We start from the raw sequence: 25,773 nt of genomic DNA, 5'->3' as shown, positions 1-25,773 counted from the left end.
GTAGAAGGGTATTATAACTTAGTGAATTGAAGCAATGTACGAGAGTGGGCTGATAAATAGTCGGCCTAACAAAGAAAAAAAAATGTTTAAAAATTCGTAAATATTTTATTCGATTAGTGTTTTCTATCAGCTGATTACTGTGAAAGTTTCAGGCGGTTTTATCAACACTGGTAATTTTGGCAGGACTTTTAGCGCATTCACTTTTGCATTGTCCTCAACATGATTAAAATCGAATATCGTGCTGTCATAAGATTTCTGTTTTTAAAAGGGAAATCCAACGACGATATTAAAAAAGGAGTTAGACAAAGTTTATAAGGATTCAACTCCATCGTTTTCAACAATAAAATATTGGACTGCTGAATTTAAACGCGGGCGGACAAGCATTTTTGACGATGATCGCCCGGGTCGTCCCAGAGAGGTGACAACACCAGAAATTGTGGATAAAGTCCATGGAATGATATTGGATGATAGCCGAATCAAGCTGCGAGAGATTGCAAATGCTCTAAACATTTCTCGGGAACGCGTTGGAAACATTTTACACGAATTTTTACACATGAGTAAGCTTTCGTCAATGGAAAATAAACGCAACCGCTTGCACATTGCGAAGGAGAGTTTGGCATTGCTTAACGCAAACAAAAACGAATTTTTTCGTCGTTTTGTGATTGTTGACGAAACCTGGATTCATCACCATACACCAGAGAGTAAGGAACAGTCAAAGCAATGGATTTAAACTGGAGAAACGGCACCGATAAAGCCAAAGATCTGTTTGTCGGCCAACAAGGTGATGACAACGTTTTTCTGGGATGCCCGAGGTGTATTTCATGTGGATTATCTGGAAAAGGCAGAAAAATTACGGGAAAATACTATTTCAATCTCTTGGGACGATTTGATTCGGAGCTAAAGAAAAAAAGGCCGCACATGGCGAAGAAAAAAGTTTTGTTTCACCAGGACAATGCTCCCGCTCACAAGAGCGTTGCGGCCATGTCGAAATTGTGTGAATTGCACTATGAAATTCTAACCCATCCACCCTATTCTCCAGATTTAGCACCCTGTGACTATTATTTATTTCCAAACTCCAAAAAATGGCTTGTGGGTAAGAAATTTCAGTCAAATGAACAGGTAATCTGTGAAACAAACGCCAATTTTGAGGACCTGGACAAATCCTATTTAATGGAAGGTATTGGGAAAATGGAGGATCGGTGGTCAAAGTGCATACGTCCAAAAGGAGATTATGTTGAGAAATAAAATATCTTTATAGTCTTTCTGATTCCCGAAAAGTTATTCAAATGAAAAAATACTTTTTTTAAGTTGGGGGAAAATGGCATTAACTATGCAGTTCAGAAATGTTTTTCTACGATAGGCACAATAGAAAGGCAATGAGTTGTAAAATTTGGTGAAGCGCTTTTGGGAAACGTAAGACTCTCTTTGTACACAAAGAGTCATGTGACAGTGTTCTAGGGCAATTAAAATTAAAATTTAAAGCATTTGCATAGCTTAGAAGTCCTGGCTGCTGTTAAGAAGATGACTTCGGGGACAGTTTTTGTAGTTCTGTACACAGTTTTCATACTGTGAAATTCTCTTTTTAATAAAGCTTGAAGCAATCTGAAACACTGGACGAATCGTGTTGTCAGAGCCTTAGTTTCTAATGGAATTTCCACATTAAACAAAGGTTGCGGCTTTATATCACTGTATAATATACTGATTTCATTTTTAACGTTAAATCCATTCTTTCTTAGCGTATCAGGATCTTCAGATGGAGTTACATCAGGCCTTATGCCTCTTAGTAGTGCTTACTGGTCCTTGCTAGTTGATACGAGAAATATAAATGCTAGAATATATTATTACATGGAAAGAATTCTATAGTTTACTCAATTTTTATGTAAACTTTTGTTTCCTGAATATTTTTCTTATTAAAGAAGCTATTCTTTTAGGTGTCTCCATTGCAAATACCATAGAGATGTTGTTTTGATTGCTGGCTCAGCAAATACATGGTGGTATTGCGAAAACTGTTAGTACTGTTGACGATAACTGGTATTTCACAGTAGAGGAAATACATTTATTATTGTTGTTGCCTGCTGCAAATACAAATAAAATTAATATATATATATATATATATATATATATATATATATATATATATAAATATAAAAATATAAATATTTTAGTTGTAATAGACAAGATTACGTGAGACCTGCAGCCCTGTTCACGAAACACTGGATAACACCGTTTGTGCCAAACGGATCTAATCAACCAAACGATCTGAGAAGTCCATAGGCCTAGGACACGTTATGGTGCATGCAATATACCGTCATGGCATTTGTTAGAGGTTCACGAGTTTGCCACAGCAACCACCCTGCCAGTGCAAGTGAAACTAAAACACACGAAATAATCAAACAATACCTTGTACATATGCGAATGCAGGCGTTAATCACAAAGATGCACTTATATATTTGGATAGATGTTTAACTGCATTTGTAATAGCATAGAGCACTAGTATTATGCGAAAACTTTTTCGGCTTGCGCTTACAACATTTGTGTTGAGATTGAGCGCTTCCAGATACCATACCTTGCCCTATTTCTACCGAACTCCATATAAAAAAAAGTCCGCAATAAATTATTACAATGTCCAGATAAATTAAATCGCTTTATTTAGGCTTAACTTCATATAAGTTTTCGTAACTTCACAAAATAAAGAAATTCACAGACGAAATAATAGACAATAATTTAAAAACATTTAAAAGTGTTTTGAGGCATTTACTCAACATTTAAAATATCATTAATTAAAACTGTGGAGTGGATATGCAGGACTGCATATAAAATTTAAAATCAAATAAATAATGCGAATGCTTCAGCTAATGAATTTTTTTGCTTATGCCGTTCCCGTGTCAAATTTAATTTCTCTAGTTTAATTTAATTTTTATTTTTCATTAATAGCTTCAAACATGTATCTGGTATTGTTTGGTATGGGCAATCGTTGGTACTGTATGTCGTGATTAATAATAATGAAAGAAAGCACTATCCACTTTCCTGTAGTTTGGCTAATTATTCTTAGAGCATGAAGAAGGCGAATATCAGAACTCAAATCCACTTCTAGAAGAAAATAATTTAGTTATTTTGTTATTAATTATTTTGTACCTGTTATACTTTTTAAATGAAAGACATTATATGAGTGAAATTATATTTATGAAATGAATCGTGTGTGAGATATGAGCCTATAACTAAATGGAACTAATTAAGCTCATAATGAATTTTCTTATAAGTGCTACCATTTTGGGTTAGGATTCATTATTAAACTTTAATAGCACATAATGACAAAATAAAAAAAAACGTTATATATTCATATAAATTACTTAGTACACTTTTAGCGAAGATAGCTAATTTTTCATACATGTTGGGGCATTTAAAGACACTAATCTTATCCAACTAGATCGTTTACATAGAATTGTGATAGCATTCTTTAAAAATATGTGAAACAATTAGTGTTTTCAGGGCCCTGTTAAAAGATAAAATCTTATAAACAAGAAATGGTATTATATTTCGGATAATGGTTACCATTTAAGTTTTATTCCCTGGTTAATATACATATTTATATATTGTGTTACATCTTATATGAAAGTGATCGTAAAATTAGAAGCAAATTTGCCCTAGCATCTAAAGTTTTATCTTTGTTCTTTTTAACATTTTCCTAGTAATTTGTATCCAGTCGAACTGTATCCAGGAATGATCATATTTTTTTTTTCATTATAGACGGGGATCTTTAAACAAAAATAATAAAATTTGTATAAAAAGTGAAAAAATTGGGTAATGGATATAGAACATACATAAGTTATTGGTCACAAATGCGGAATAGTCATATTTCAAATACTCATAATATTCAAATTATCAACATAAATTGGGAAATGTTAATTTGCTCAAACGAATCCAAAGTTTTTAGATTTAATGGCCATCAGCAATTTACTACGTAATATTGATTTGCTGGAATATAATGGTATATAAAGACGAGATATACAAGTATTTGCAGTAGGAAGATGTGAGTCATCTGCGGGTCGTATAGTAACTGACGGTAAAGGTTGGAACCCTTCTTCAGATGCTGGTAGTGCCGGGGACCCAGTCCAGAAGTATACCTAAAAATCATATATTCATATTAATATAAGACAGAAACTCAGAGAGTAAACATAATATTACAGTAATGAAAATTATGAACTACATATTATTTGTCGGACTCGTTTAAGCGCTGTTTCCAGATACCCTATATTTTCTGCTATTCATTCATACAAAAACCCACAAATTTCCTGAATTTGACACGGAAAATTATATAAAAAATAACATTTTAAGGTCTCACTATTTAAAAATATTTTTCTAATGGCATGAAAACTTGCAATGTCAGAGAAATTGACTAAATTAACAAAATCATTATTATTTTTATTACAATAATTACAGTCCGCAAATTAACATGTGTATACATACACATATCGCCACAAAAATATCTTTTTATTCAAATAATCGGCTGTCCTGGGGATTATTTAATGTAAATATAATTTATAACGTAATCTAGAAATAGACAACCGCGACAAAATAAGAATACAACCAATTATTTATTCCAAAACCTTCTAATATTGAGTTCTTGTCTAAATATATGTAAAATATATTTTATTTTCTTAAGGACGGATACACAAATATAGAAAAACGCCATTTTGTACGCAACATATCGGACGGATTTAAATTACATTTTTCAGAGTTATATTGGCTTTCATTTTTTGCTAAAATAGAAAAATAGGTTCATTAAATAAAAAGAGAAACGAGTAAATAATAGCTATCTGCTTTAAATTCTATGTTAACAATAAAGTTGTAATATGATAGCCGAATCATTAACGGAGGCCCATAAATCCATTTTACAATTACTTTGAAATCTATTTTTTTTTTGGTTCTTAGATATTAAAAACTAAAAAAAACCCATGCGTTTTACTTGTATATATATCCTTTCTCATAAATTCTATAGTACCACGTTGGGATAAAATCGCAATAGTTTCCACTTATTAGCTCATAAGTCCATCAAGCTGGTTATCTTTAATGTCAAAATAATGAAATTTTGTAAATTGCGCATGATTCAAAAGAACTCGAAAAAATTAATGAATAAAACAACACTTAAAGAAATCCTCGATAGAAATAGCAATAATTTTGTAATTTTTCACAGTGCAACCTGGGGTGAGATTGTGTTTTTTTTTATATACCAGTGATTTTGAAAAGACAGATTTCCAATTTAGACTTACCAAATCTTGACGCTCCAAAGTATTCATTTTTTCCACAATACTCCAGAACCATCTCTTAAATTTTAAAAGTTTGTCAGGTCCTTCACTGGACTCATCATTAAAAGTGGTATAAGAAATCAATGTTGATACATTGATATCGCCGACTCCATTCAAAAGCAATCGAAGATCTTCTGCTGTTAAGCTGTTCATGCAATTGTCTGGCAAAACATCGAATATACCGTCTTTTAAAGCCTGTGAATTTAGTGGTTAATGACCGTTTGGGTTAATAGTTTTTATCTTTTACCTCGAGTGCTTTTTCTTGTGATTTAATAAGCCTATACTCTGTATAACGCCTTACATAGTCAAATATATTACTTGAGCTTACGGGTACATCGCGACCTCCTGGGATTAATTCACGGTTGCCACAACCTTCCTCCTTCATTAAATCAATGCTGAAATACAAAAGTTATATGAGTACATTAATTGAAAAAAAAAAAATAGAAAACTAGAACACTTACACAAAACTAAGCTCCATTCGGTTAATATTTTCTTCACCTTCTCTTGTTGATGCGTTTTGGATGATTTGTCTAAATGATTCATACAATGCGGGATCAAAAAATGCCAGGTCATGAAATTTGATTTTCCGTCCTAACACGTATTTCAAAACATGTCTTTGAAGAAACAATGGGAGCAATTCATTTTGCAATAAACAAAGTCCAATAAGTCTAAAAGGAAAAACATATTAAATATGTATGGATTATTCATAATATTATTATTATTTTCACCTGCCGATATTTCTAAATGCGTTTATGCGTTCAAAAGATGCCAGTCCTTGCCTTGGAGTATAAAAGCCACGCTTACCCGGCGAGTAAAACAGTGGCTCATTGTCATCTTCAATTGAATCAATAAGTCCTGCAGATGGTGACTTTTTTTGTTGATTTTGCATATGCATATCCGACTTCTGCTTGAACGAAATTATTTCAACTGCCTCATTGACTTTTTGCCTTAGTGTTTCATCTGAAGATAATACCGAAAGCAGTTGGGGAGTTGGTATTTCTAGAAGCATGCCGGTTACCTTCGATGCATGCGTTAAGTTTATCGATTGGATCTAATACATATTTTAATTCAAAAAATATTAGTAAAACGTTAACTGCAATAGTATTTAAATATCTACCTTGGGAAATAAACGTTCTCCTAACTGTTGTAGATGTACGGACAAATGATCATTTGGGCTTTCAGTTGTGTTATCTGATTTAAAATATGTAAAATGTTAATAATCAGGACTAATCTTCAAATATCAGAAATTTACCTGTGTTGCCTGCTGGCACGTATGGCCTAGCATCAATGTTTAAAGATTTTCGTTCACGTGCAGTGCGCCATAATATTTTGCTGCCGGTACCACGCCGCTGCAAAGAGGGAGGATCACGGCTAGACCCCGATACAGTTCGACTTCGGAGAATACTTGAAAATGGAACACCGTATTTACTTTGCGTACTACTTCCGACTTGCACTGAATCCAAATTTGGCAATTTTGCGCTTGCTAATAAAGCTTCTGAAATAGACGTATAGAAACTACGGGCTACACCGGATCCTTCACCTGGTTCATCCTTGAATGTAACTTTAACTCGGTTGAATGTTATGGGTGGCTGAGTCCGACGGTTTTGTGTACCAAATTGAGCATTTAATTCCTTAAAAGTTTGAACTATTAAATTCTCACGGTTTCGTTCGAGCTTACAGAGTACCAAATCACGCTGTTGCCCGTTACGAAGTTTTTCCATATGACGTCGGAATCGCATTTCCTTAACTGGAAAGCCTCTCAATTCGGGCAAAACAGAACCGTGTTCCATACCAACATCATCCATAAACACTCGACCGAAAAGATCAAGTGCTAGCTTCCAACGGCTCAGCAGAAAGTTCCATGATGGCAGTTCTGAAGAATTGCTCTTGTAAAATAATGATCCACGAAATGGAAACATTACTGTTTGATTTTGTATCTTCTCACGACTATTATCACATTTGTGTTTTTGAGCCATTTGATTTTCGGAAGATGATGCACAAAGTTCGGATTCATTATTTTCATCCGTTTCCGATTTTAAAATCGAAGCTCCAGCTCTGACGATTACGCTGCGAACCGCAGATACTGACATAGAATTGTGTAATGGTGCGACTTCCTCTAGAACTCCACTACGGATTTGTCCTTTTGTAGGTGCGATAATAACCTCGGGACGAGTTGTTAGCAAAAGATCCGATTTACTGGGTCCCGCGGTATCATCGCTCATTTGAATATCTCCTCCATCTGAATCGCCAATGTACTTATTGCCTAATTTTACGAGAAATCGATGATTAACCATATGTTATCATATTTAACATTATAAAATAGAGTACAAATAATTGTCGTGCATAACAATTTGCAATATAAACGATTTACCTTTAACTTCATGTGATTTAGAGTCGTCTAAGCACTGTTTTTTCTTTAACTGTATGTATATATTTGAATCTGCAGTATCACCATCCATGTACGATGAGGAAGTATCCTCCTTCGGTTCCGTAATTTTTGTACTCAAATCGGACATAGTAGATGTCATTTCTACATTATTTCTATTTTGAGCATCTATTTTCATAAAATTCGAAAATCCCAGACGTGTGGGTGGTTGATCAATGGAACGCTGATGGGATATGTTACATTTAGTATGGCTTTTTGAACCAGTAACGGAACTATGTAATGGCAGATTAGCAAACAGCTCTTGTCGTTTTGAATTTGGTTGTAACAAGTGTGGCTTATCAGCAAGAGGCATTGCCATGTCAAGAGGTAAATCAAATCCATCAGGCGCCGAGCAACCCAAGCTGAGAGTTGAGTCAGATCTGGTAAAAAATGCATGCTTTCGTGTGTTTACATTTAAATGACATTGTCTGTTATCAACATTTGAATCGTCTAGATTACTTAGTTCTTCATCAGTATCATAATTTTCAACTGAATTCGCCAAATTGTTAACGCGTCCAGAAATAGAATCGTTTTTATCATAAAAGCTAGTGTCGTTACGCATATAAAAGACAAATGCATCAAGCACGTAAGCAATATGCCGCAATGCGGTTATATCTAAAACGGGAAGAGCATCTCTATGCTCTGAAGTGTGAGCGCGCATTAATGAAAGACAATAAGTAAAGAAATCGCGTCGGGAACTTGATCCTACGAAAGGAAAATAAGCATTCATAATTTAGTAAAGACAATCGATACAAATAGTTTTAAATGGCCTCACCAATTACATTAACTCCCACGTTTGCGGTATTTGGAGTAGAAGGTGATTGATTTGATGTAGCTTGTGCACTTAGATTAAGCGGATGTAATGGATGATTTGGATCTGTGTAGTTCGCCAAATAGGCTCCGAATTTCAGCTGTGCCTCTGTACCGTCCATGACTGTAAACATCCAGTCCCAAGTTGGTTTCAACCGCTTTTCAACAAATGCCTTTTATAACAAAAATAGTTAGACATTACACTTTCTTATTAAACATGTAAGCTTACCTGAACGGCTATGGCTTCCCCAATATGGATTTTGAGTGAAGTTTCTATATCATTCATCATATTGAATGTCATAATACCCAAGAGTTCGGAAATTTGACGAATTGTAATACCAAAAGCTCGTCCCAAGTTGCTTGCCGTTGTTGCCATTGTATGAGACTCGGTTGTCGGTGTATTAACAGTAGTACTACTAGCTGGCACCGTTGTCCGTCGTAATGCCATAGGATCAATGAATACGAGATTGGATCCTGTTGGAACGCGAACGGATGGTCGAGTATTTTCGCGACTTCTAATTGCCCATTGCATTGTTTGTGGGGTGAGATCATTGCGTGCATTCGAGTTTATGTTGCGACGTTCGAGCTGTTGATCATTGAAACTAAATTCATCCGACTGTTCATCCGATTCGCCATCTTCTGACCCTTCTTCTTCTTGAGCTGAGGAATCGCCAGACTCGTCTTCCAAGAAAAGAACTCCAATATCTATAATAAATATTTAAACAAAATAAAAACACATTTTGTGAAAACATTTTTTAGACATAAAAATAGAAGTCTCACTTAGTATTGTTAGTGTAAAGTAATGCACTGTGCATAGTTTAAAATTTACCTGTTTCTGATCCAACAGTGGTACCAGCTTGACCACTTCTTTGAGCATCTTGATTGCTCTGGTTGTCATCGGAGTCCGACTCTGTCTCTGCATCATTAAATGTAAAATCGTTGTCGCTTTCATCATCCTGCATAGCTTCTTCATTTCTTTGACTCTCTATTAAGTCTTCGTCTTGGCTACTTAAGTTGTTTTCTCGATTAGGAATTTCTTCCGATTCTGATGGGTCTCTAAGGGCTAAGGCAGTTTTGTAAATTAACGAGTTTCATTTATACATATATAGAAAAAAAAATTATCTACTTACTATCAATGGCAACTATATCGTAATTTTGTTGCCCACTAAAATTCGAATTCTGAGCATTGATTGCATCGTGCACAATTTGTTCGGAATTAATTTCAATATTGGAGGGAGCTAATGGCTCAACAGTAAATAAATCATCAGAATTCTGAAAATATAAAAATTAACTTGAGTTGGAATATAAAAATTTATAAAGATATGTGTCAATCTTCCTAAAAAAAAAAATTTTAATTTTTGTGTTAATTAACTAAAATAAAAATAGGAATGAATAAAATAATAAAAATCGTGAATTCCTTCTTTTTTTTAACATTTTGATTATGTGGACGTCGCTTTCTATCCAAATTTAAAGCAAGTAAGAAAGCTACAGTCGAGTGTGCTCGACTGTAAGATACACGCTACTTATTTTGAATAAAAGCAAAAATAATATACCGCAAAAATGCTATAAGAATATGCCATGTGGTACATTTGGTACTACATGCGAGATATACTATAGAGTGCAAAATATATAAGATTATCAGCCAAAGCAACTAAGACCCCTAGAAAGTATGCGTTTTTGCCTATACAAAAATATTTCTTTAATAACTTCTACAACTTTTATCTGATCGCAACCAACTTTTCAGGAATCACAAAGACTATAGGTATTATTATATATACAAAATATATTATATTAGCGACTGTAGCTTTAAAATTAAGCTTGTTATTCGAGTTTTGTCAATATATGGGGTAAGAGTGGGATTGGCATAAATTTGAAACAAGCTTAATCTGCGTGCAAACATAAACATTGACGAAACAAGTAAGAAAGCTACAGTCGAGTGTACTCGACTGTGAGATACCCGCTACCCATTTTGAATAAAAGAAATATATTTTGCGGTATTTTTCTCAAAATATACCGAATATACTACAAAAATACTTAAAATATACCAAATGGTATATTTGGTATATCGATATAATACCGCATTTAAAATATACCATAGACGGCACAATATACCAGATTGTCAGCCAAAGCAACTAAGACCCCAAGTAAGTAGGCGTTTTTGCCCATATTTCTTTAATAACTTCGACAATTTTTATCTGATCGCATCCAAATTTTCAGGAATTCGCAACTCTAGCTTTAAAATTACGCTTGTTATTCGATTATTTTGATTTGCTGGGGCGGAAGTGGGCGTGGCAAAATTTGAAACAAACTTGATCTGCGTGCAAACATAAATGCTGTCGAAAATTATAGCTCTATCTCTTATAGCCTCTGAGATCCAGTTTTTCATACGAACGGACATGGCTAGATCGTCTCGGCTGTTGACGCTGATCAAGAATATATATACTTTATAGGGTCGGAGATGCCTCCTTCGACCTGTTACATACATTTCCTGTCGGCACAAAGTTATAATACCCTTCTACCCTATGGGTAGCGGGTATAAAAAGTATAGCTCTATCTCTTATAGTCTCTAAAATCTAGGTGTTCATACGGACAGACGGACAGGTTAGATCGTCTTGGCTGTTGACGCTGATAAAGAATATAAATACTTTCTAGGGTCGGAGATACCTTCTTATGCCCGTTCCAAAAAATTCCTGCCGGTACAAAGTTATAATACCCATTTTTCTTATGGGTAGCGGGTATAAAAAAATCAATATTTATATAATATAATATTTATATATTATAATATCTATAATATACAATAACTTACATCAAGATTAGATGAGGACATGGCAAATGGGGCAGTAGGACGAACGACACCAAGTCTCACTGGTGCAATTAGAGCCTCGGATACTTCACACAATTCTTCAATAGAAATTTTATGGAGCGTTTGAAACACCTTAACGCAACTTTGAACATATTTATTGCAAGACGTGTGACTTTTGCGTTTCTCTGGATTTGGCTGTTTTTCTAAATTAAAAATAACAAAAACTCTGGCCACTGATCGTACAAAACGTCGTGCAACTTCCTCGGCATCTTTACAGCGATCGGCAATAACATAGTTTTGTAGTTCGCGCACTAAAGTCAGCAACAGCGTATCTAGATGATCATTGGTACATTTTACAATCAAATTATGTGTAAACTTGTCTAGTAATGTGGATCCTTGCTGAGACTGCATAAAAACGTTAAAGGAATCCGAGTTCGTGCTGTCATTTTGTAAATTAGATGGAGGATCGTTTCTTTCGGCTCCACTCATTATCATAGAGCGCACAGCTTGCCAATCGATTAATAGCCGCTCTAGCGCTTTTCTTGCGAATTTCGGAGGCTCAAGATCATGGTCTGGCATATCACTATCGACGTCTAGAGATGAAGATTTTCGGTTTGTTATGACAGTGTTGGTACCATTTGCATTTCCAGTATTATTAGCAACAACATTATTGCGCACTCTAACGTTAAAACGATATTGACGTTGCTCTATTATCTGACGACCTACTGTCTGTATGAGGAATAATAATATCGATTCGCCTTTGGAATTAAATTTGGTAACCAAATCAGTGCAAGAGACCAGTTTACAAAGCAATGCAAAACGCTTAGTAAGATTACCAGCTATTAGAGCCTTGCATTTGCATTTTTCCCAGCAATCACAGTATGCTGTCGGCGCTGTGCGTTTAAGTTTACAATCATGACCTTTGTGGCAAACGCGGGCGCATTCAGTACAGCAACATAGAGAACCAGTTAGTCCACATGTTTTACATTCAAAAATATTTTGATTGATATGATCCGCTCCTGTCCAAGTGAAAGAACATGTATCATTGTAACATATCACATGTAACGGTGATTGATCTGGGGGAGACCCAGTTGGGAAAATCATGGCATCTTTCAACTGCGATTCTTGATCCGCAACACTCAGAATTGTATTCAAAAGAATTATACCAGCTTCGTACGCACGAGATGAAACGGCTAACATAAACGCCGTTTGACCCTGAGCATCCTTCGCACTTAACATCTGATAGAGATAGGGGCGCATCGCAGAACTCGAGCACATATGCTGAAGTATAACGATGGCGTATTCGCGTCGTTGTATAACATCAAATGTATAATTTGGACTTGCCATTTTACTCTGCGATGACGAAGGTAAGATTTTCGAAAGATCACCATCATCACCAATATCAGTTATACTCTGAGGTGCTGCTGTGGTGCTGAGGTTGCTGGCAGTTCCGCCGGAGTCAACTGTCCAGGGCATTGGGATATAGGCATGATCCTCCCCAGCACTTGTTGACGGATGTTGATTGTTTTGGTCCGACTGCTGTTCAGTATTGATGAGACGTTGCATCATGTCACGCAGACTGATTCGATTTTCCCTAGACGTAGACGTAGACGGTGAGCTAATACCGCCAGCTGATACTGTCGCAAAACTGGAAGTCTCGTTAAAGTTACTTCCATTTCCTGCAAAAAGCGCTGCCGTAGGCTAACGATGACCCCGTTCGTGGTACCGAAGCCCCGGACCCAGAACCAAAGCTTTTTTTTTTTTCGGAATTAGTAGTGGCGAAATCTTGTGAAGAATATTGAGAATCCTTATTGGATGTTGGCGAACACATTATGACGCATGCATGAAATATGTTCCTATTCCCATCGCAATGTTCTTCTACAACAGATAATGCTTCTTTACGGTCTTCTTGTTCAAGACGTTTTAGCACAGCTATGCAGTTTTTCACATCACATCGCAATATATGCGGCATTAATTTTTGGCTTACAAAAAGTAGCGCCGTCATGCAAACTTTTGATTTTAAATTGTTGCATGATGGTGATGGGGGTAACGAAATAGTTGCCATAGTAACAGCTTTAACAGGTGGCAAATCAAACCATTGAGGATCTTTAATTGAACCAATGCAGTCCTTTGCTAGTGGATAAAGTGCACCGTTTCCATCTTGGAGCACTATTGTACTACTGTTGCCGTTGCAATCATTATTGCATGACATTGCAATGTTACTAACAGATGTACCCAAAAATGACATGCAGTCTGTAGGAAATTGACAGTTTTGTTCTTGTTTGCTATTATACAGATTATATAGACTGTAATGAATTTTGCCAAATACTTTTTTGATGACATGAATGCCACGCGTATCGACCGCTATTGTAAGCAGTTGCGAGTTAGATAAATCAGCGCTAATATTAATTTTCTTCGGTTGCTTTTGGAGCCAATCTGGACCACGTGATGATGCTGCTGACCTAAACACTTGCACGTCTTCACGTCGCAGTAGTCGACATAGTTGCCAATCATCCTCTTTTCCTTCTTCCTTTGTAGCAGTTCCCATCACCATGTTATTGGAGGAATTTAGTTGAGGAAATCTGACTGCTACATACTCGCCATCAACTTTAAGAACTTTTCCAATCGGGCCCACTTTGTCCTCCACGAAAACAACATCTTTTAGTTGCCATATTTCCTCATCCTTTCTGCCTTCTTGACAATTGGTACTATCCTCCTTAGCTGTCATTCGCTTAGTTCGCTTGTGTGATGAGACACTACCTGTATCGCTGCAAGTACTAGATGCTGGTGAAGGCGGGGGCGGCATATCGATACGATCTGTTGTTTCCTTGCTTGATGAACATAATTGTCCACTCTTGCTGGAAGTTGTAGATTGCACAGGCTGAGCAGGCTTTGATGTATCCTTATCTGTGTTGGATATAACCGCTGCTGCCTGACTTTTATCCGATGCCAAATTTGTACCGATGTTTAGAATCTTCATTCGGCAAACATCTGAGAAATCCCACACTGAATTTAATAACTGTCCAACTTTTGGAACACCATTTGTGGAGGTGAATCCAATTGATCCAGTTTGGTAAATGGGACACTTCTTCATTATAACTTGTGAGCCTACGTTTATATCAGCTGCAACCACTTTGAATGGTTTTTTGGTTTTTGTTCGGAACTTATCCCACAAATATCGCCGTTGATCAAATGGTAGTACTCCCCACCAATAAATGTTGTTATTATCGGTTCGAACCGCAGTGTATAAGGAACACACGTGGATTGTTGAAATCGGATCGATGTTGAACTCATTAAAAGCTGTTGCAGTGTGCTCTAATTTTGCTCCTAAATAACCCAGTTGTTCATCCATCCAAGTGGCGACTCGATTTGTTTCAGTTACAATCGAACATCTTATGAAATTCGCAGATATAAGCTCAACTTTTTCAACAATGTTAAGTGACATGGACTTTGGATGAAATACGTTTTCCGCCTAAGGTAAGATAAAAACAAAGGTGAATATCAGTATTAATTATTAAACAACTAACGTTGCATTTTCTAAATATCATATGGAAATGAAAAATTTCGTTCAACTTTGCACTCAAATAAATAAGAGTCCTACTTTGAGAAATCAATACATATAAACTTTATTACTCATCTCATTATAAATTTTTGGTAAAATATTCAGCATTTTACCGTTCATATATATAACTTTATAATGCAAATAAAGACACACCGATCAGAAGCCATTTCCTTTAAATATGTGTACTCATGATGTGCAAGAAGATCACATACAATGGCTGTCCATTTTTATGAATAACTTATATGTACATATGTAAATATGCTTTAAAAATACGATGAACAAACACAACGAAAGTTTGGTAAATTTGTGACTTGTGTTTAATAAATGCAAAAGTATAGAAAATTTCGTAATCAAAGTTATAGTCAAATAAATGAAGGTTTCATAGATGAAATTCCGCAAACTTCATATTTCTGTAGGGAACAAAAATCTTCAAGGTGCGCGAGAAAAGTTACGTCGAAACTTGATGTGACTTGAGAATGAATGCCAGGACCTTTAAAAAGGAGTGTTTAATTTTAATGAAGCTTTTTTGATGAAACTTGGTGAAACAAATATGACCCGAAAATAAACCAACAGTTCATGGTATGGAGAACAACAACATGAGTTATCGTATTAGCTGCTATACCCTTGGAAAGTCGAACTTTTACCTCAAGTGATATTCAGCAGTATTTACTAATAGCTTCAGAAACTTATTGGAACTCTGAAAAAATTAAGAATTGCGCTACTTTTTCCCCTTACTTAATTTTCTATCTATTTCTATCTGTAGCATTGAAGAGATTTTGTATAGATCAGAAATTTGAAGATTAAGATTATCAACAAAAAAGGTTTTTTTAAATTTACGGTCATTTTTTTTGGTTAAGCCCTTTGTAAGATGTGGGTATCTTTAGGCTAGTCATATGACTCATTCCTACTTATATATTTAAAAATTCTTTTAAGCCACGTGTATTGGCATTTTCTATACTACCGATTGCTGTTCAATTTCTTAATATGGTGTCAATGACTTTGGATATTTATCTGATTTGTGAAACAATTTTATGTAGATCAGATCTGTTTCAATATGAATTTGATGTAAGAGACCATAATGTTACATTGATCAAAATATATATTAATAATCAACATATCAGAAATTAGTGTACAGTTACTTACATCACATTTATAAGGTTCCACATCTGACCAGCGCCATTGATGTAATTCTCCATTTTCCGAAAGTGCAATAAACTCGGAATATAAAGCGCCAATTGTTTTAAAACGAACTGAGTTTTTATCAGGCCATGGCTGCCATTCTTCAGATATCCAAATTGGTGATGGCATCGTTGAAGGTTCTTTCTTTTTTTGATCTGCAAAAGTGTTCTCGTAATGAAAAATTAAAAACAAATTTGCACATTGAAAATTAACCTGTCTCCTTATCCCATGTGTAATCATCTTTATTAATCCATCGTCTTGGTCCATAATACTGTCGATCCCGCCAACGGCTAAACGCTTCTCGATCAGCATTAGCGGAAGACATTTGTCCAGAAAGGTTTCCGCTTCCCGTTATAACACCACTTGATGAAGATGAGCGATTAGATTGATTGTTGTCTGCTCCAGATGAGTTGGCGTTAGTCCGTTCACTTCTAATACGATCGAAAAGCAAACTGGAAAAACGAAAGTAAATAATCATTGATTATGGTCGAAAATCCAATTGGGCATGTCTTTTCTTACAGATTAAAATTAGAATTAAATTAATAGTACCGATTTAGACAATTCTCAAAAATAGTTGACTCATTGGTTTATTGACGTTAATTTCATCAGAAGATTAAACATTAATTTTTGACCCAACCTTTGCACCTTTATTTGGGGAAAAGAGATAAGGAAAATATATTGCTTTCAGGGGAAAGAATAAATCATCAATGCAAGTTGAAATTATGCCTTTGTGAGTACTTTGTGCGCAGGAAATTGAAAATATGAGGCATTTTATCACCGAAAGTTATAATGTTAATTAAATTTATCATCAGCATAATATATATTGATGATGATTACTGGTCACTAACAACATGTACAACATCATTAACCAATAAAGACTATACGCTAATGAAGAGTAGACTAGGTCAAAATACAATGTAATAATAATTTTAAATATTGGGCAACGAACTAAATAAGTTTGGTCTGATTGCTCATTTTGAAAATAACGAAAGCAACATCAAAATGGTATGCATATAAAGTACAATATGAACACGAATTTCATTTTGAATTGGGAAATAAAAAATAATAATAAAAATAAATAAATCGAGCCTCATTGCTACTATTTACATCAGTTAGTTTCATTTTTAAAATGTAAATTGTTACATAAAGGAGTGCCACAGAAATACTTATCATCAAAAATGAATTTATTGTTTTTCAAAGAATTCTCCAGCAAGGTTTATACACTTTTGCATGCGCTCAAACCAATTGTCGAAGCACTTTTTCCACTCCTTTTGAGGCACCTCTAAAACATGGTTTTGGCATGTTTTTTCAACAGCATCTTCTAGCGTCAAAGATCGCTGACGGGAATAAAAAAACATCATTGGATGCCAAGTCAGGGCTGTACGGTGGGTGACCCATCAATTCCACGTTTTGGCCGGTGAAAAAGGCGCGGGTTTGAGCTGATGTGTGAGAGTTTGCCATGACAACAGTGCAGAATGATGCGAATTTTCTTGTTCGTTTTTCGAATTTCTCTAAGGACTTCAGACAAACAAATTGTGGTGTACCCCTCAGAATTGACCTACCTACATTGCTCAAGCGGAACAGTCGCCACATGACCAGTTTTACCGAAGAAACAAGCGACCTTTTGCTGGAAGTGCTTCTTCCACGAACAACTTTCGTTGGATTTGGCTCGTCTTCAAAGACCCACACGATCGATTGCTGTTTTGTTTCGGGCTCATAAGCATAGATCCATGATTCGTCATTTATAAATGGTCTTTTGAAGCAACGCGAATGTATTATTTAAAAATTTCTTGGAACGAATCCTCACAAGCCTTTTTTTGGGCAATTGTCAAATTGTGCGGGATCCAACGAGAACAGACTTTTTTTACGACCACGTGTTTATGCCACATCGAATGCATTCTGGTGGAAGAAATATCCAAGGATGCCTCTATCTCACGATATATTACATGACGATCTTGCATTATTAGTTCACGTACGGCATCAACGTTCTCTGGCATAACGACTGCTTCTGGACGACCTTCGTCTTCGAGCAAGCATCGGCCACGGAATTGCGCGGTGCCACAGATAAACGACTCTGCTCTAAATCGACTTTAATTCCAATGCTTCAATGCTGCCACATAGATCAAATATAATTTTTGAGTTCACCAAAAACCAAGATGACATTGCCATGTTTATCTGTCAGTCTGTTCGTAAGAACGCCTATATCTTAGAAAGCCTATGTGATTGCACGCAGATCAAATTTAGTTTATCAGTTCGTCAGCACACGATGAGCCCGCTCCAAGGCGCGGAAAAACTCTACAGTCGGCTGTCAAGGTTCTCACGTCTCTTTTTTGGGCTGCGAATTGCTTCTGCATTCACCGTATTCACTAGATCTTACCCCAGCGACTATTTATTGTTTTCAAATCTCAAAAGAATGCTCACTGCTAGGAAAAAATTTTCGTCGAAAAATGAGGTGATCAGCAAAAATGGTGCGCGTTTTGAAGCAAACGACATATCGTACTACAAAAATTCTATCGAAAAATTGGAGGTAATAATCGCTATAATCAGCGTATCACTCTTGAATGGAACTATGTTGAGCAAATAAAACACATTTGCAAAAAAAAAGTGTTTTACTATAGTAGGCCGCGTTTCTTTCAATTTTCCTGCTATGTGGTTGGTGCAGTCAGGTCTTGCTTGCTTTGGTTGACAATCTTGAATATTTTGTACTTAATGGTAGATTTTGAATGCAATAGTATATCGAAATACCAAATATAGCTTTTGTATTTGGTATATTTAATGAATAATGCCGCACCACTGTTGTGTATTTATTGAAAATAGATAGCGAGTGTCACAATTGAACACATTTGAATATATTTTTGTGACTTGTTCACAATAACCATTCTTCCGTTTTTCTTATCAACAATTTATCTTCTGTTTTATATAATAGCATTTATTTTAAATAAAATTGCAAATCAATTTATTGTTTTGCTATATTGGATAAAAAAATTCCTATTAAACACTTAGATACCTTTATATGGTATGGTATACCCCTAAGTAGTTAAGCTCGAAAAAGTTGGTGAAACTGCTAAGAACTAGAGCACGCACTATCACTATTTGCAGACTGTCAACAAAAGAACTGTGACTTTCGGCTTATGAGAGAGATGCACACCGTACGAAGACGTACAAGTGAAAGAAATACGAGTAATCTGATTTTAGATGAAAATATTCCAGGTTTAGTGGCTGAAAATTTCCATCAGAATTGCTATTAAGGGAATGTGAATTTTCTCTTATAATTAATGTGAAACAGAAATTATATAAATGCATGCATTCAAATCTTTAGAATTTCATATGTTATAACTTACTTTCTGATACTGGAATAATTACTGAAAATTTCCTCTGAGAAAAGACCGTCAGAGGGATCTATTATAACACTGCTATTGTCGCCTGAAAATCCATTGTCTAATAGGGAAATAAGGTCTTCAGGAACATAATTATCCCCTCCTTCTTCAGTATCTTCAGCTTCTTCGTCGTCACGTGAAAGTAAATTGTTGACAGCTAAATTCACATCAAGATTTGTGCGCTATAAAGGTAAACATTAAACGTGCATACCAAGTTTATATAAGTTCATTTGTTACCTGAAGTTCTCTTATAATGAGATTTCGACTTTTTCCTTGAAGGACAACTTCTGCTTGAGATATAAGTTCTTCAGGCACATATGTGGTTGGGACAGTCACTAGTGGTCGACTGGATGAACTACCACCAATTATTACACCAGTACTTCTTGATCCTGATCCTTGTCCACTTGAGCCTGTCCTTCCTGTTGCTCGAAGAAGCCGAGCTCTGGACCGAGGCATTGGACGTGATGAAGATGGCACTTTTGGTCCATTGGACGCTGCGACTCCACCCGATGCGGTACTTTTAATTATAAAATATTTGTATAGGAAAGTTATGAAAAAATTAAATGTAGAAACTCACCATTTATTATCGGATTTAGTCAAATCAAGTTTTTCAGAGTTTATTGAAAACGCTACTCGAAATGCCTTTCCATCTTCCAAAAGAACTCCAAGATGATTGGGACCAATCACCACTTCTTTCACTGGTATTTTCAGCTGCTCAAAAATCCGATGAGTGCCAGAGCCGAAGCGGTTGACTTTATCAGATACCTCTCGTATTCTATATAAAAAATTTTAAAGAATATCCATTAAAAAAATACGTAAATTTCATAAAAGAACACATAACTACTGGCATCACATAACAGCATTGCATAACTATTCAAGGTAGTAACGTTACCAACAAATTCAATGACAATGTTATTTTAACAACAAACTGCGTAGACATTATATATTAGCAAGATCGGCTTCGTCAGGTCCTTAGGTGTTTTCGAAATCAAATTAGAGGTCAACTATGAGATATTTTTAATTGTTTTTGAAAATGTAACACTGATGAATAAAACATTTTTTATTCAATTACACACTCTAAAAATATGGCACTATTATTATAATCAAAGAGAAATTCCAACACAAATTACAACTGTAATCCACAGTCCCGGCTTTTTTGAAGTATATCTTAACAATCATAGTCGATTCTAAATAAAATCATGGGGCACATGCACTTATATATATGTTCACATATAGGTTAATTGATCGTACATAGATCAGTCGTTTATTGCGAAATCCTGACATATTGGACTAAATTGGTCCAATATTGTCCAAATGTCTTATTAAATTTAGTTGACAGATGCCATTTGGTTTGGAATTGTCATATTGAAAATGATAAAGAATTTTGACAACTTGAATATCACAAAAAGCAAATGCATGTATGGTATGAACCTGTCATAAGATGTATTAAAGTTTTGGCACACGTCGATTATTTCAATAATCTCTAAACAAAATACTATGCATATATGTACGTAATAATTTTTATATATACATATGCGCACGTTACACATTTAGGCATGTGTGTATATATGTACATATGTATGTCAGAGTACAAACATATGTAAAAACAATTTATGAAAAACTAATGTACCGAATTAAATAATGGAATCTTTATAAAATAATTACCAGTTTTAAAGTGTATTTTACGTGTATGAAAATACAAAATTATTATTAATGGAACACATGACATAGGCATATACATATGTACATATATTGTTAAAATATTGCAAATGCACAAAATTTACATGTCCATGTATGTATGTACATACATGCATACATACTTGTACATGTGTTTCACATGTGCAAAAGCCATAGGCACATATGGATTTCCCTACATACATACAAAATATTTTTGTAATTTATTACTATTCTTACCTATCAATAAATTGTTCATCAGTTCCTGGAAGTGGTTGCAAAACAAATTGCATAGAAACCATTGTAAATTTCTTTTACTATACGAAACACACTACTTCCTCAATTTTCATTTCAGCTTGGAAAATGTAGCTAAAAATAGAGATGCTACAAAAAACTCAAGAAATACATTAACAACCGATTGTTGAGATATATCGATAGAATGGGGTTCATCTCAAACCTACATTTTGAAATGTCGCTTTGAGCACAATAATCGGTTCATTGTAACTCCACATTCATTAGACCAAGCGCATCTACTTGAATAATGCGATCCTATTGTGTTAATGTTCAAAAAAATCTCATGAACATCAGTTTGCAGGTACAAAAGTTACTAAACATGAAGAAAAGGTTTTAGTAACATTTCAACTGAAAATAAGCAATTTTATAAATATTGAATTATTGATTAGATTAAACCAATGAGATTTAAGAATCAAATATATTTCAGTGTCGAAATTTTAATTTCCTGAGTGGATAAAGCTCACATAAGGATGATTTCGTCCTTCATAAGTCATTTATGCTTTCTCCTGAAAGCAATATATTTGCCTTTTCTCTATTTCGAGAATAAAGCTTTGTAACTTACATTTTCAATAAATAGTGGAGCGGCAATCAGCTGTTTCCTACAAAAAAAGGGGATGCCACCCTTTTAAGCGATTTCATTCCGGTGATTTCAACTACTTATTTTTAGCATTTAAGTAATTATATTTAACAGATTATTATGCCATCCCTTTAAGTATTTTTACATGTTTTTCCATTCTAACAATAGTATGGCAGCTTAGGCGATAACTAATGGTGAATGACTTATCGGTTGCTCACAAAAACGAAAATTGTTGCTACCCGAATTTGAGGTGGGGTCAGATATACATATATTGTTTTAAAAATAATTAAATGGTTAATTGATCTTCTGGCGGTCTTAAATTAACACAGTTTTTAATATTCGCACGCAGCATAACTCGAATATTCAATATTTTTCTTGAAATGTCGACCATATGTTTAGGTCGCGAAAATGAATTTAGACCTTTTGGTACAAAAATTTAATTTGAGTGCTTGCAAAAAGAATTACAGCTTTATTTTATTATTTAAAATTACAAAATTGTAAGTCATCAAAAATCATTAGAAAGGGAATGAAAAAATTTAAATGTCATTAAAAAAAAAACAAAATATGCATATATTCTCGATCGGGAGTTGAACCCGGACCCACAACATGTTGGGCTTGCAAACCACCAGCAGAGCCAACGCGGTCCTTTGTGCAAGTGCCATTTAACTGCAAACATATAGAACGCGAGCAATTGTTGTTGTCTTCATCTTCAAGACTTTCGTCGCGGCAAAACAAAATTGACGTGAGCTAGCTGCTTGTCAGTGAGACAACTGCACGTTGTAAAACTTCACACGCATACACATACTGATATAGGCGAGCATGTAGATACATACACGCATACATAGAAACGAAAGCAGAGCGCAACGAAATACGCACATGCTCATCGCTACGCATTTGATCTGCGACTGAACTCAACGCTGCGCGCTGCGTTAGAGCTTCGAATTTTCGAATGAGCCGAAGAGGCTCGGTGTTCGAATCGCAGCGCACGGCCCGACTGGGGCTGCAATAATACTGTTTTTAATGATACGTTTTGGTTGTATGACTTGACGCATCTATGTATTGTATGGTTAGTGCTTATACTTTTTTGAATCTCCATCGTGCTTATTAAATTGCTTATTTTCGGGTGATTTGTTTCTATTGCTTTTGTTATTCTTCTTTTTTCTGCCTGAATTTTTTTCTTACCCCTAGGCAGCTGTTCGCGTGATGCTCTGTTAACACTTGCATCATAGAACTGCATTATTAAAGCAGATGCACTTGGTCTAAATCGAGTGTTAATTAAATGCACTTATTAAGAAAAACAAAAACAACAAATAACAAAAAAAAAAAAAATAGATGAAAAAACAATCATTGTCTATTTCTAAGGCGACAATATTCCAAGAAGAAATTATATTGCAAATTGGTTGGTTGCAGTACTTTTTTTATTTTAATTTTTATATAAATATTAATTCTATTTTCTGTATTAGAAAGTGGTTTTAGATGCTTTATTATTTTTGAAATTATCCATTTTAATACTTCTCTTTGATATGAGTGCAAAATACTAGGTTGACTATTTTTTTCTATTTTGGAACTGCTGATTCGATATTCACATACGGTCCAGTATCGGAGTATCCTAGTTTTCCTGTCTATCTATTTTCGGAGTTCCAATATGCAATACCAGCACATATAAGTGTGTAAGCATCGACAATATTCTTACGACTGTCGGTACGACAGTCTTTCATTATCCGATTGAATAATATCTAATTCGCTAACTCAAAAACGTCTGTCTAATATTTGTTTTTTTACCACTGGACCTTCCACTGCACTTTCAGCAAAAGAGTAGTTACCTTCAACTTCAAAGCACTCTATTAACCAGTAATATGCATTCTCTATTTTGAGAAATCTTAACACAGATTACTCCAGTTAGTTGGTCACTCAACGCATTCGAAAATCAGCAGAATTTTTCGCCTACCGCACTGGCTGGCTTGAGTGGTACATGTTAGTTTATTCCTCGCTTCCAGCGATGTTCCGCAATTTTTAATATACATATACTGTTGATGCCAGATGATGGCAGGAGTGACCACTCAAAACAGCTGACAGTGTGGTCGCGATCGATTGATATCGATAGCGACAAAGTTAGTATACTGTGCGTGTGACCTTGTCACACGCGCAGTCACACTGATCTAGTTTATCCTCATGTTGGTCACCCTGCCCACTTTTAGTGCTTTTTCATATTACATATGTTCTACTATTCTGACCGGCACAACAAGTGTACATTTTCCAAGTGCAATAAAATAATTGTAAAATTACAAATTCCAACAATTCGAAAAGTTAAAGTGTTATTATTATTCTGAAGACGCCCCCCTACACATTTTGGTCCTTCGAGCCGGATATATGATTGGATTCGCTCGACCCCAGCAATAGCATTGGTTTTTTCAAGATAAGTAATACACTTTCATACATTCTCCATTTATTTTGTGCAAGTGTCGTGTTCGCGCCATATTATTTTTCCTTGTACATTAAATATATGTGACACAGCATATATATAAGTACATAAGCGTTCTACCGGCTTTCTTTCCGCAATCTTTTCTACTTTGTGTATACTTTGCACAGTATATATATATATATCCTTATATGTATATGTATGTGTAAGTATCTATACAGTTTAAAAGAGTTCGCTTATATTTTCCTATTTGGCCGCTGTTGTATGTACTTTGTTACATTTCTGTCGTTTCGTGTTTGTCTGTTTTTTTGACACACTCCAGTGTATGCAACCTCTTCGTGTTATTTTACTCTAAATAACAAGGAAGTTGCACTCTATTAAAGACAAACGCGCGTAGATCCACTACACTCTATATATATATATACACATATATATATACATATACATACGACACATATGGGCATTTCAAAGTCGCGAACGTACGTTCGTACGAGATAAATTAGAAAAATAAAATCGAAAACAAACGTTTCCTGAAACTTTTTTTTTACTCTTCGATAGCATTTGTATAGCTCTTTGGTTAGTGTAAATTATGGGGCTTATCGATTTTAATTTTCATAATATTGTCAAAACATGCGGTCGCGAACGTACGCGAAATGGAAGTCAACTTTGGCTTAATACAGTAAAATGCAAAACTCTGCGAATTGAGACGGGATATTTTAAAGAAATAACTTTACTTTTAAAGTAGAATCATGTAGCTTTCTATTAAGTCTACTCCCAAGAAAATATCTCCATTTATTTATTTTTAATTTAATTAAGTTCCGGTCGCGAACGTACGGTCGCGAACGTACGATTTTTCCATGTTGTTTTATTAATAAAATTTTTATTTTTACCACAACTTTTTTATTAATAACTTCATATTTCATAAAACAAAACAAACAAACAAAACAAACTCAATTTAATGTGTCTAATAACATTTAAAAGCAAAAAATAAATTTTTATTAAATATGAAATTTGTACTGAAATTTATTAATAGCAAGAAAAATATGTAATAAATAATAAGTAATAACTAACAAGTAATAAGTAACTGCAAACGACATAGTTTTCAAAAACAAAAACAAAAAAAAAAATTTTTAAATCCATGCGACGCTAGTAAAAATCGACATATGCTTATAGGTAAGGTCGCGAACGTACGCTACTTTGACAATCAATAAAAAGATTGGTTTGAGTAACCCCAACGATTTTTATATTTTTAATATATATACCAAAATCACTTAACACGAGAAGTTTCATTCACCTGCTTGCACTTATTGCGGAGCAATTACAATAAAATGATGTTTTTGGTCGCGA

At 34.9% G+C, this 25,773-nt stretch overlaps 1 protein-coding gene across 1 annotated transcript; it reads right to left on the bottom strand.

Annotated features, from left to right (window-relative positions):
- Positions 1 to 3,530: 3,530 nt before the first annotated feature.
- Positions 3,531 to 21,528, bottom strand: LOC132787760 (E3 ubiquitin-protein ligase hyd). Its single transcript, XM_060795042.1, is given in 20 exon segments — positions 3,531 to 4,124; positions 5,271 to 5,501; positions 5,554 to 5,701; positions 5,768 to 5,974; positions 6,035 to 6,357; positions 6,424 to 6,497; positions 6,559 to 7,569; positions 7,678 to 8,436; positions 8,507 to 8,714; positions 8,771 to 9,246; positions 9,371 to 9,604; positions 9,672 to 9,813; positions 11,348 to 13,031; positions 13,033 to 14,816; positions 16,050 to 16,240; positions 16,299 to 16,537; positions 19,427 to 19,644; positions 19,700 to 19,979; positions 20,040 to 20,237; positions 21,377 to 21,528. Coding segments are annotated over 20 exon segments (8,682 nt in total). The 5' UTR covers positions 21,439 to 21,528; the 3' UTR covers positions 3,531 to 3,911.
- Between the last annotated feature and the right edge of the window lie 4,245 nt (positions 21,529 to 25,773).

This window comes from Drosophila nasuta, chromosome 2R (assembly GCF_023558535.2).
Source record: "Drosophila nasuta strain 15112-1781.00 chromosome 2R, ASM2355853v1, whole genome shotgun sequence".
Lineage (NCBI taxonomy): Eukaryota > Metazoa > Arthropoda > Insecta > Diptera > Drosophilidae > Drosophila > Drosophila nasuta.
This window is presented reverse-complemented; position numbering and strand designations above follow the sequence as displayed.